The sequence below is a fragment of the Phascolarctos cinereus genome, unplaced genomic scaffold, assembly GCF_003287225.1.
Source record: "Phascolarctos cinereus isolate Bilbo 61053 unplaced genomic scaffold, phaCin_HiC Scaffold_1;HRSCAF=81, whole genome shotgun sequence".
Classification (NCBI taxonomy): Eukaryota; Metazoa; Chordata; class Mammalia; order Diprotodontia; family Phascolarctidae; genus Phascolarctos; species Phascolarctos cinereus.
The window spans coordinates 65,241,506-65,253,753 of NW_027555514.1; the positions used below are offsets into that span (position 1 = coordinate 65,241,506).

The 12,248-nt window shown below is 39.0% G+C and overlaps 1 protein-coding gene across 1 annotated transcript in view; it reads right to left on the minus strand.

The window, feature by feature from the left end:
- Positions 1-2,983: 2,983 nt before the first annotated feature.
- The window catches only part of MKX (mohawk homeobox), a 108,606-nt gene continuing 99,341 nt past the window's right edge, over positions 2,984-12,248 (minus strand). Inside the window, exons 6-7 of the mRNA XM_020990524.2 lie at positions 5,825-5,858; positions 2,984-5,701 (exon numbers count right to left, since the gene is read on the minus strand). Of these exons, the coding sequence (XP_020846183.1) occupies positions 5,515-5,701; positions 5,825-5,858 (221 nt within the window). The 3' untranslated portion in view covers positions 2,984-5,514. The remainder of the gene's footprint in view (positions 5,702-5,824; positions 5,859-12,248) is intronic.

The window sequence follows — 12,248 nt, forward strand, 5'->3', positions numbered from 1 at the left end:
AATTCAAGAGCTGGGAGCAGCCTGGAGGGGTCATCTGCTTAGTCTCTAGACAGAACCACACCTAAATTATCCCAAACAGAATGGAAGAGTCTCAAGTCTGCTTGTACTCTGGTATTTATTTGTATGAAGCTGTGCCACCGAGCAGAGTTGTTTTCCATGTAGCTCCAGACTGTTGCCTCTGTTTGTTAAACGTTGCTGCTACTTGGGACAGGCCAAAAGGCAGCTCTTGGACTTCTCAGCCCAGAACATCTTGAGCAGATTCTCCATGAGCCAAGGGGAGAAATGCAATCATTGACGCTCGGAAATCCTTCCCCACACGGTGGTCATCTTGACCTGTGTCTGAGGACATGACAGCCTCATCTCTTACTAATGTGCGTAAGTGGTCCCTTAGCTCTTGCTTCCAATTCAGTTCAATCCCACAAGCCTACCAAGTACAGAAAGCACTGGGGTATACCCTACAAAAAACACTTTGTTAGGGGTATGCCCTACAAAGGCAAAAATGAAAAACCACATCTGCTCTCAAGGAGTTTGAATTCTTCTTGGAGATACAATATGTAAACAGATAAGCACATACCAGTTTATTTGAGGAAGGGGAGAACACAAGGGTGTAGCATAAAACAAAGGACACTGGGGCTCCCTGGTAAAATTCAGGCTTGTGTCTAGAAGACTGCTAAGGTCCCTTCCAGCCATAGAGAGATGATTCTCTGACGCTAAAACACAAGTTTGAATCCTGGCTCTGCCACTTACTACCTGCATGACCTCGGGCAATCGTTTAACTTTTTTGGATCTCAGTTTCTTCATTTGTAAAATAAGGTCAGCCAGATGGTACAGTATAGAGTCAGGAATTCTTGAGTTCAAATCTAGCCACAGACACTAGCTGTTTGACTCTGGGCAAGTCACTTAACCGTGTTTGTCTCAGTTTCCTCATTGGTAAAATCAGTCGGAGAAGAAAATGGTAAACCACTTTGCCAAGAAAACCCCAAATAGGGCCATGAAGTGTTGGACATGACTGAAAACAACTGATCAAAAAAAAAATAAGGGGGTTGAAATATTATCTATCTATATTTTCCTTTCAGTTCCAAATTTGTGAACCTTTGAACAACTAGAAGAAAGGTTTTGTGCGAGATGGCTCACGAGCTGAGCTCGAACAAAGCCCAGATAATAAGTGGTGGAGACAGGAAGGGAGTACATTCCAGGCAGAAGGGGGTAGCCTGTGCAAAGACACAGCCGGAGGCAGGAGAAGGAATGCTCAGCAGGGATGGGAGGGAGGTGAACAGGAGAATTTGGCTAGGACTGAAAGTGTATAAAGGGGACTAATATGAAATATGTAGAAAGGAAGTTTATAGCAAAACTGTGAAGAGCTTTGAATGCCAATCAGGAGTCTGTATACCATCCTGGGAGCAGGATAAAAGACATTTTATTCATTTATATTTGTATTTTATTCATTCCTTCATTTGTTCATTCATTCATTCATTCATTCATTCATTCATTCATTCATTCATCTGTCTGCTTATTTACTTATTTATCCATTTAGCCTTGCTGATAAACATTTAACAATGAAGTCTCACATGACACACTTTTAAGTTTAATTTGCATTATTAACATTTCCTCCATCACTTCTTTAATTCTAGTCAATCAACAAAATGATAAATCAAGCCCTGATTTACAGCTCCCTAATTTCTGAGGTGTAAATGCTCACGCTGCAAATTCAACAACTGGCACTTGCCAGGCAGTCTGAGCCGGCATCGGTGGACCCCTGCATGGAAGCCATGGAAGTGACTCCCCCCGAGGAGTGATGGTTCAGACCCATGCTTTAGAAAGGTGATTTTGGCAGCTCTGTGGAGGGTGGGTTAAAGAGAGGGGAGATTTGTTTCAGGGAGAACAATTAGGAATCTGTTGCCACAGTTTAAGCACTCAGTAATGAAGGCATTTAGGGCTACCTCTTGTTGGGTGTCAAGAAAGGGAGGTCAAGGCCTTTCTTCTTCTGTTCTGAATCTCTACAGGTACCCCAGTTTCTAAATGTCTCAGTCCCAGTCTCCATTTTGAGTTCTTTTAGTCAACATTCCTTTCCTGATCTCCCTCTTATTCCCACCCTGAAACTCATTTTCCTTTCTGTGTACTCTTCCAAAATATCCCCATCCATAGACACCCAAGTATAGAATACAAAAAACACCAACCCAGTAGTTGATTTACTCATTCCTTTTAGTAACCACATACTCCACAAATCCTCTCCCGAGTCACTCAGTTGGTTAGGACACCACCACCAGCACCATTATCATCATCATCACCATGTAGTGCTTATAAGGTTTATTTGCAAAGCACTTTATATATCTTATCCTTCTTTGATCCTCACTATAACCCTGTGAAGTGGATGCTATTAGGACTCCATTTTACAGGTGAAGTAATTGACACTGAAAAGAGTTTAAGTGATTTCCCAGTGGCCTCACAGCTAAGTATCGCAGGCAGAATTTGAATCCAAATCTTCCTAACAAGTCCAAACTATCCATTATATCATTTAACTGCCTTTCTTTTCTACTCCCCTTCCCTTCCATCCAATGAAATCCACATAGAGCATTTTACTCCTCTTAAATGCCATCAGTCACATATCATTTTGTATTATGGTTATTTGTGTTCACATCATCTCCCTCTACTGGACAGTAAGTTGAATGAGGGCAAGGATTATATTCCCTGCAGGACTAGCATAGAGTTCTTCATGGAATAATAAATGTTTGTTGAATAAGACTGAATTGCATATAAATGTTCTTCCCTAAGTTATAGGAAAATGGGAACTCTGCATGTGATTCACAAGTTAGTTCCGTGTTCTCTTTGCTCTGCTCTTGAAAGGGGGACATAATGTGATGAAAGCTGAAACACCAGCTTAATCCAGTGCTCTTCGTGATGCCTCTCTAAAACATGATCTTCATTTAACACACACTCACTGTTTCCCAACCTGGTCTGCCCCCAAAAGAAAGCAGCGTGCATGTGATGATTAAGGAACAGAAATTAACATTTATTCCAAAGCTGTCAAGATTTTTGGCAGTTATTAATTTTATTAAAATGATTACATATGGCACAACAAGGAACAGCAGTAATAACGTTTCTCTACGATATAAATTATGACTTTGATTTTCAGCTGTTGGCTCAGCGTTGTTCAAGATTCTTCTTTTAAAAGGAAATGGTGGGGGGAGAGGTGGGGAGAGAAGAAGCATTTGCATTTCCAGAAAATGTTAAAGCAGCGAAAGGAAAAATAAATTAGAGATAATTACAGTAGCAAATAATGCCAAGTATTCATTAATTGTAAAATGGACTTAATGTGTTTATGGACCAACCTCTACACTTTGGCAATTTTTTAAAAAAACAACACATGTTCCATAATGGCTTATCTTCTATACTTATACTGAAAAACTAATTTGCTACTGCTTAAAAAAAAAAGATGACAGTGCTGAATGATCATTAATTCAAATGAAAATACTCCGCATACCTTGAACTGAAATGTTTGTCAAAACAAAAACAAAGTATTGTCACAAGATACTTAAGGCCTGAATAACTTATGATAGTACGAACAAGAGTGAAGTATTTGTCATTAGTTTTCAGTTACCTGCTCACATTATGGCAAAATTCTGGATGTAAAGTATCAAAATGTGTCATGGAACTCTAACTACCTAAAGACAACAAAACACGTACTCCATTTGTTCATACAGTCACGGTGTATACTTTTTGCGCGGCACTATAATGTCATTGCAAACAGCAATTTAGAAAAACAAAGTAAAAAATATATATACAAAATATTTTCATATCAAATTATCTTTATCATACACTAAATAACCCCAACCCCCAAGGCTATGTTACAACAAAACGTGTCCTACAAGTTATACTAAGATGGATTTTTTTTTTCCTGTCTCTGAAATAATTTAGTACAACTGGAGCAGACAAGGTTTTGTAAAATATTCTGAAACATAAAGGAGAATTTTACCATTTGGATGCGTTATTGAGGTGTTCGTGCTCTCTCTTTCACACACACACATACACATAAACACACACACACACACACACACACACAATTCCAGTTTTTTTTTAAAGGAACAGAATAGGTTATAAATGGAAAAAAATAAATTCCTATCCCATCTCCCAAATAATCAAAACTTTTTTCACCCTCCTGTAGTTGATGTACTCCAAATCACATTCAGAATTTCCACTGTTTATTCAAGTGTTCCCAAGCTGATTAGGATATTGTTGTTTGACTGGAGAAAATACAGTGTTCCTCCCCACCCCTCCATTTTTTGTATTTATTATTTCCACTCGATAGCAATTTTGTTTCAAAATTTGAACTGTTATTTCTTTAATGCATGATTTCCTATCAGTCCTTAATCTCCTTGGCAAAATGTAATGACCTTTCAATATTGTAGGGACCATATACTTTTAATTTGTGGGTTGACTTTATTGCGTGCGTGTCTTTGACTGTGCCTACATACACATACACATATTTATCTCACTGTCTGTTGCTCCTTGAAAGGCAGATTATCAATTAGACTTCCTGGTTTCACACAAATCAAACCAATGCTGTTTCAACCATGCCATAGCTAAAACCATTTCCATCATGGCAAGACACCGAGTTCCAAAACAAGTAAGATATGGGACTACAAGTTTACTTCTGTACAAAAAGATATATTTTTTGGTTATTTATTTAACAACTTTAAACAGTGTGTAGCAAAGCTCAAGAAAGAAAAAAATCCAAAGTGAAATTTCAGCTGAGTGGAGGGAGTTTTCTGGTGAAGCTTGCCATAAGAGACATCTACTGAACATGGTGCATAATTTAATCTTTAAAATTAATTTGGACACACTGTTTCTTAAATATACACATTATGTGGAGTATTGCACTTTTCAACGAAGTGAGTTCTGGTGGTAGTAGATAATGTTCTGCATGGACAAGCAAGAAACATGCACAACAAACTTAATACCACTGAAAGATACATTGGGTCATACTTAATACTGTGGAATTTTTAAAAAGGGGACATTTCCTTTAGACTGAATACGTTTTAAAAATGTGAAATACTGAATACATTTCAAGGGCGTTCAGCAGTTATGGTTTCAGCTCTGGAATGGTCAGGCCCATCTGGAATAATACATAGACTAATAAGCATTATGGCATTGTCATTTTGAGGCATAACTATTCTGCTATGCCCACGTTATAGCTTATTTTTGGAAAGCAAGGCACTTATTGTAATAGCAATGCAGACATTTTATGCATAGTTTGAGTAACATAAAATAAGTTAATATTTTGATAAAAACTGATTTTTTTTATAATTTATATGTCTTTTATAGAAGCGACTGGACAATTTATTTAATATAATTAAAAAAAAAAAAGAAGACCAAAAATTCTGAAGGGAGTAACTGCTTTACTGACCATGTCGGGAAGGGAACGGTTTTCGACGCTTGCTCCAGGTCTCGGGTTCTGACTTTACAGAAATACAAATGGCATGAGGAATGTCCATGGATCCCACAGTTAGCAAGCGCTTAAAATTGTTGGGCTAGTGGCACTTTGACAGTCTTGACCTCTGATATATGCGATGATTTCTGAATGATGCAGCTGGTGGTGCCCTGAAGTTTGTCTTTTCCCTGTGCGAGATTTGTTAAGGCCATAGCTGCATTGATCTCCTTCCAGTAGGTTTCATCTTTGCTTGCTCCCTTTCTGTTAGCTGCACTGGAATTAAACAAAACAAAACAGAAGGTCTTTACATGTCACATGTGGCCCAAATACCCAGCTCTCCCAAGTTAGCCACAAATTATAAGCTGCCAAAAAACTAATCAAGAACAGTTTCCTCACCTGTCACACTTATTGGATCCATTTTCCAGAGTGTCTGAAAAGAAAAGTAAAAATCAATTATTTCCCTTAAAACAAACAAACAAACAAAAAACAGAAGTAAAAGCTCACTAGGGTAGAGTGCTGGAAATGAGTGATGGTCCTTAATAAAAATAAGAGTAGTGTGCCACATATTACCAAAATCTCTTTGCAAAGATACAAAGACTAAAGTGCCACCAAACAGAAGGTTATGTAGAATCATAGGGAATTTAAAGAGAATTCTATTCAATTCGACAAGCATTTTTTAAGTACCTACTATGTGCAAGGGACTCTTGTAGGCACTGGAAATACAAAGACAAAAATGAAATTGACCCTGCCCTCCAGGGGCTTACATTCTGCAAGAGGTTAAAAACATGGATTCAGATCAGTAGGCATAACATACATACAAAACAGACACAAAGCAGCTTTAAATTTTACTTGGTATATTTACAAAATGTGAAGGAATCTGAGGGTCTTTTCAAAGGCTGCCTGCATTAAAAAGTGTGCCTGATCCTGCCTAACAGCTTCAGTAGAGGGAGAAGAATTTTTTAATGCTGCAAAATGTCTTTGCCCACTTAGAGCTAGACACTTAGTAATTTTGATAAATTCATTTCTTTTCTTGCCTCAGCAAATGGCACTTCTGATTAGTATGTGGGCTACTACTGGGACTTTTAAAGTAGACTGCTAATCAAAAGAGTAGACAAATCCCCAACAGGCTTATCTCCTCCAGAGTACTCTCTGTGTCTTTGGATGCTGGCCAAGCTACGCATATGCTGGTCAAGCTGGTCAGTTTCTATGGGTTGGAACAACAGTAATGTCACAGATTGACTCTGTGGAAAGCTGAGTTTTACCCTGAGAATTCTGCAGCCCAGCTCTTTGGTTTTTAATCACCTTGTCCAGGTCTTGAAGATCCTTAATGTTGGACCTAGCTATAGAGAGCTCTTCTCCTGACAAAAGAGGCACAAATTATACCTTAATTTACTCCCATAACCATTCTGGCAGGTTTTTTTGTGTACTGTGGAAAAGGCTAATGTAGGAAAAATGAAAGGAGATGAATTCCAAAGGCCAGTCAACAAATCATTTGGTTAAAAGAAAAAAAAGTGAAGTTTATAAGGAGAAGATAGAGATAATATAGTTAGAGAGAAGTTTCCTTAAAAAAAAAAGATCTGAGGCCAGGTATGATGGAAAATGCTTGTAAATTCTGCCTCTGATTAAATATAATTAATATAGGTAGTCTGAGACTGGTGTATTGCTTCAATTTAGGAGTTCTCAGACACAACAGGGCTAAGCCAAGCAGTTATCTGTAAGAAGTTCAACACCAGTAGGGTAGCCCCTAAGTGGGAGGCCATCAGACTATCTAAGGAGGGGCAAACTGACCCAGATCAGATATAGAACAAGTCAAAGCTCCCATACCTGTCAGTAACAGGACCAAGTCATTGACTGGCCTCTAAACTTCTAGCTGGGGGAAGATTGGGAAACCCAGTCTCAATAAAAAAAAATCTCATTAAAAAAAAGATCTGTTATAGAAAATGAAATTTTAGTGCAAAGATTTCATTTTGGGTCCTAAAAAACATATCCTCTTACATCAAGCTGATACTTAAGGCTCTGTACTTGTAAGTTTTTAATAAGGGGCTGATAAATTGAGTTGAGTTCTGCACTTGGGGAGTAGGGTGGGTAGGATATATGATATCTGTAGAAGTTGTAGTGTGGAAGAGGGGTTTACTACATTATGCTTGTTTCCAGACAGAAGATTTAATGGGTAGAAATGATAAAAAGGCAAATTGAAGCTTGATATCAGGAAGAGAGTAATAATCTGGGTAGGCATCAGACAAGATAATAATAACTCATTTTCTACAGCATAGCACTTTAAGGTTCACAAAACATTTTCCTTGCAACAATCCCATGAAGCTTGAAGTGCTAGTAATTTTGTCCCCATTTTATAGATGGGGAAACTGAGGCTCAGGAAGTTTACATGTTCACACATCTAGTAAGAGTTAGAACCAAGACCTTAACCCAGATCACCCCATTGAAAGACTGGTACTTTTTAACACTAAACCATGTTCTAAAGTTCCTTACAACTCCAAGACTATAATAAGGTTGTTGGTAGGTGAATAATTGGTGAAGAAGACAGAGGGAAATTGGTTTTTTTTTTTAAGTGAGGCAATTGGGGTTAAGTGACTTGCCCAAAGTTACACAGCTAGGAAGTATTATGTGTCGGAGGCCGCATTTGAACTCGGGTCCTCCCGACTCCAGGGCTGGTGCTCTATTCACTGCACCACCTAGCTGCCCCTGACAGAGGGAAATTGACCCCCAGCCTGACCCAGGAAGGAGAGCTCACATGGAGATGATGTTGGGTCTCTAGGAGGAACCTTCGCAGAAACCCATAATAGTCCATTCAATGGCTGCCGTAAGAGGGGAAAGCTAGCAGACGTGCCATCATTATCATCATCACACATCTATCTAGTGCCAACTCCATATAAAGCACAATGTTGGGTATCAGTGGCACAAAGAAAGGCAAGGCATACTCTCTACCCCCCAAAATCACTTCCCAGCTCACCCCTTCTATAAATTGACCTGCTCTCTCCTTTGGCCGGTGTTCTATTTCCTTCCTTTGCCCTAGTCTGCCATTTTAACAAACACTCTGTCCTATATGGTGATTCCTCTAGTTATATAGCCAATGAGAGCAGGATCAACAGTCTCCATAGAAGTCTTCCTTGGATGCCTCATCATATTGTGGAAGTTCCCCTGGATTCCGGGAGGCAATGCTAACAGAACCAAAGCTTTGGCCAAGCTGCAGGCCTTGAAGGTAGACTCATGTCTGCTGTTTGAGAACCAGCCTACTTAAATACAGAGCACTTCCTCATCAGAAGATTGGCTACTGCATGATGAGCTTTTTGACCATGGAAATCATGAAACATCAAAAGCAAAGCCAAAAAAAAAATACAAAAGGCCCCTTTAATCCTGAGTCTTTTGTCCTTCCACTACTACACAGTGGTTAAGAGTGATAAGGGGCAGCTAGGTGGCACAGTGGATAGAACACTGGCCCTGGAGTCAGGAGAACCTGAGTTCAAATTTGGCCTCAGACACTTACTATCTATGTGACTCTGGGCAAGTCATTGTCTCAAAAATAAAAAAAAAGTAATAGAAATGGGGTGAAAGAATGCAAAGAATAACATAACCTTTAAACTGTAAATTAACATTAATATATTTATTGGTCCTTTTAACATGTGAGCTTCATCCAGTGACCACTGAACTGAACGTTTCTCAACATTATGGGGAAAATAGAACCAAACCCACAATGACCTTCTTACTATGAATGAAGCCAAAGAATGAAGACAAAAATGAAGACAAAATGAACCAGCAGCTCCAAGGTAGGAGAGTTCCCAGGTTTTCCTCAGGAAGATCAATAGAGGAGCAGATGGTGTCACCTCTATTATGCAGCCATAATCAAGACACATTTCATGGTCATCTTGACTTCTAGTTCTAAAGGTGAGCATGATGAGAGTTGCAGCCCATGCCCCTACAATTCTGGGAAGGGCATGGGAGGCAGAGACATGTAACAATGAACTTGACAAGATTCTGCACACTAAGTTAATACACATCTTGGTATCTGATGACTTAAGTGCAAAAGAAGGCACAGAAAAGAACAGTAAAAACTATGATGGAAAATGTAGCTTCAGACAGAAAAATAAAAGAGGACAAAACCTTGTCGACTGTGCAGAAATCTCAGACCTGTATATCACAAACACTTTGTTTAAGTCAACAAGTGCTTGTTTTATACCACACACCATAAAGGCACGGAGGTGCAGTGGATAGAGCCTACCTGAGGTCAAGAAGCAAGGGTTCAAGTACCACCCCTGACTCATAATGGTTGTATGATCCTGAAGCAAGATACTTAACCCTTTGGTTGCCTCAAGCAAATTTCCCTGATTTCCTTCAAGGCTCAACTCAAACACTACCTTCTAAAGAAGCCATTCCTATTTCCCCTGCCTGCTAGCATCCTCCTTACCAAAACTACCTTGTATACATTGTATATACCTTATATGTGTATGTTGCCTTCCCACTAGAATCTAAGCTCTTTGAGGTCAGGGACAGTTTTACTCTTGTCTTTATATTCCCAGCAATTGGCATAGTGCCTGGCACAGAGTAAATGATTTCTGATGGGGTTATTTAAGTTGTAGATCAAGTACTCATCTGCACTGGCATATGTCATTTTGTCAATAAGTGTTCTTTATACCAATGCAATCTACATGTCTGGTCCAAGAAAAGCATTCAAGTCATTGTGAGGGTACTTGAGATGAAGATAAAAATGGAAGTCTCTGCCCTCAGGAACTTACGTTCTACTGAGTGGGTGAGGAGACAAAGTGTATAAAGACAAGTTAATACCAAATACATACAAAGTAATTTGGGACTTTGATCTGGTGTCATGAAAGGATCACATAGGAGGCAGCCTTTGAGTTGAACTTGATGGGAGAGAACTATGTCAAGAGGTAGAGGTAAGAAATGAGAGCAACCCAGGCATTAGAAAAGAAAAAGTCTGTGCAAAAAAACACAGGTAGTTTGGCATCTGGATAGCACACTGAATTTATAGTCAGTGACAAGTTTGCACCTGGCTTGAGTTGCTTACTAGCTGTGAAATCCTTAGCAAGTCCCTAACTTCTCTCTTGGCTTTAATATCTCATCAGTAAAATGAGGAGTTGGACTCAATGGCCTCTAATGGCCCTTTCAGATCTAAATCTATGATCCAGGAAATGGAACAACGTATATGGAGAAGAACAAGCAAGCCAAAGGCTTTATTAACTCATCTTATATTACAATAGTTTTACTAAATGGATAAAAAAACAATCTTTGTAGTTCCGGCATGATTTCAGAACCTGTACTAGTACAGTTATTGCACTGGCATTTACCATCCTGCTGCCACCAGCTAATGCATATTACAGGAGGAGGAGAAAATCATAATCATGAAAATGAACATACTAGACACATAGGGTTTTAAAGCTTTCAAAGCACTTCCCATCCATGGGCCCATTTGTGCCTCACAACAGCATGTGAGGTAGGCATGGTAGCTATTATTTATCCCTACTTTAATATTTTATTTTCCCACCAATTACATGTGAAAACAATTTTTAACTATTACTATTTTACAAATGAAGAAATCGAGGCTTAGAGAACGTAAGTCATTTGGCCATGGTCACATGGCTACAAGGGATCAGAGATTGAAGCCAGGATGTCCTGACTCAATCTACTATTCCCTGATAAGATCACATTTTTCTCTTTTAAACAACAAATCATATTACAGCAGATAAGAAATTCAGATAGCTGGACTCTCTAGAATTTAACAATTGATAAGGCACCTTTTCCTACCATACAGAATCACAGAATTTCTGCATTGAGAGGAGCCTCATTGACCTTCTAGTACCTTCCATATCTGAAAAAGAATCCCCACTACAACACAGCCAATGAGTGGCCAAGAAGACCTCCAACCTGGGGCAAGCCAACGGGAATCCTTACAACAAGCCTAAATCTGCCTCTTTTTAAATTTCCACTTATTGCTCAGACCTGTACATCATAATCTTCCCTTTGAGGCCAAAGAGAATGAGTCTAATCCCGCCCCCCGCCCCCTTTTTCAAGTAGCTTTGAGGGCATGAATTCTTTGTATTCCTAATGCCTCATCACAGGACCTGACACATAGTAGGCTCTTAATAAATGCCTGTTGGGTGACAGATTCTTCTGACAGCCTTTCAAAAGTATTTGAAGATAGCTATCAAGGTCCTCCAAGTATAAGCCAAAAGAGATGGGAAAATCAACTCAGTTCAATTTATTAAATGCCAACTAAGCATATATCTCCGCAGGTAATTTCCAGTAGGAAGTCTCTGATAGCTGACACAGGTGACTTACAGTTCAACCGTATCCTGTCCTGGGGGCCATTGCCTAGATTTGTGGTAGCCTCTGTAGCTTACTACCATCCATGTAGGACACCAGCCACATTTCACTTCATTCTCTGGATTTCTTACTGGCCTGCATCCCCCCAGACTTTCCCACCCTCTTTCTAGTTCTGGAACCAGTCAAATCACTTCTGTTTTTAGCTCCTTGAAAGGATGTGATGATTATATTTTTATATAAGATTCTTCCATCCACCTTTCATTTCTCCTTCCAAAAAAAAAAGTATACTTATTCCTTCCACATCTCAACTTTCCCCATGGCAGTTTCAATATATTGCAGATTGGCATAAGAAATTAAATGGGAATTTTGGAGGGAGTTTTGTGGAAGTTGCAGATGACATATGAAGGCTAGCAGATGACACAGAAAGTTTAGGAACTCAGAAATGCATAAAATATATGTATAGTATTGTTTAATATCAACACATTTTATCTTTTAATATTATAATAATTCAGATTTCTTATCTGGT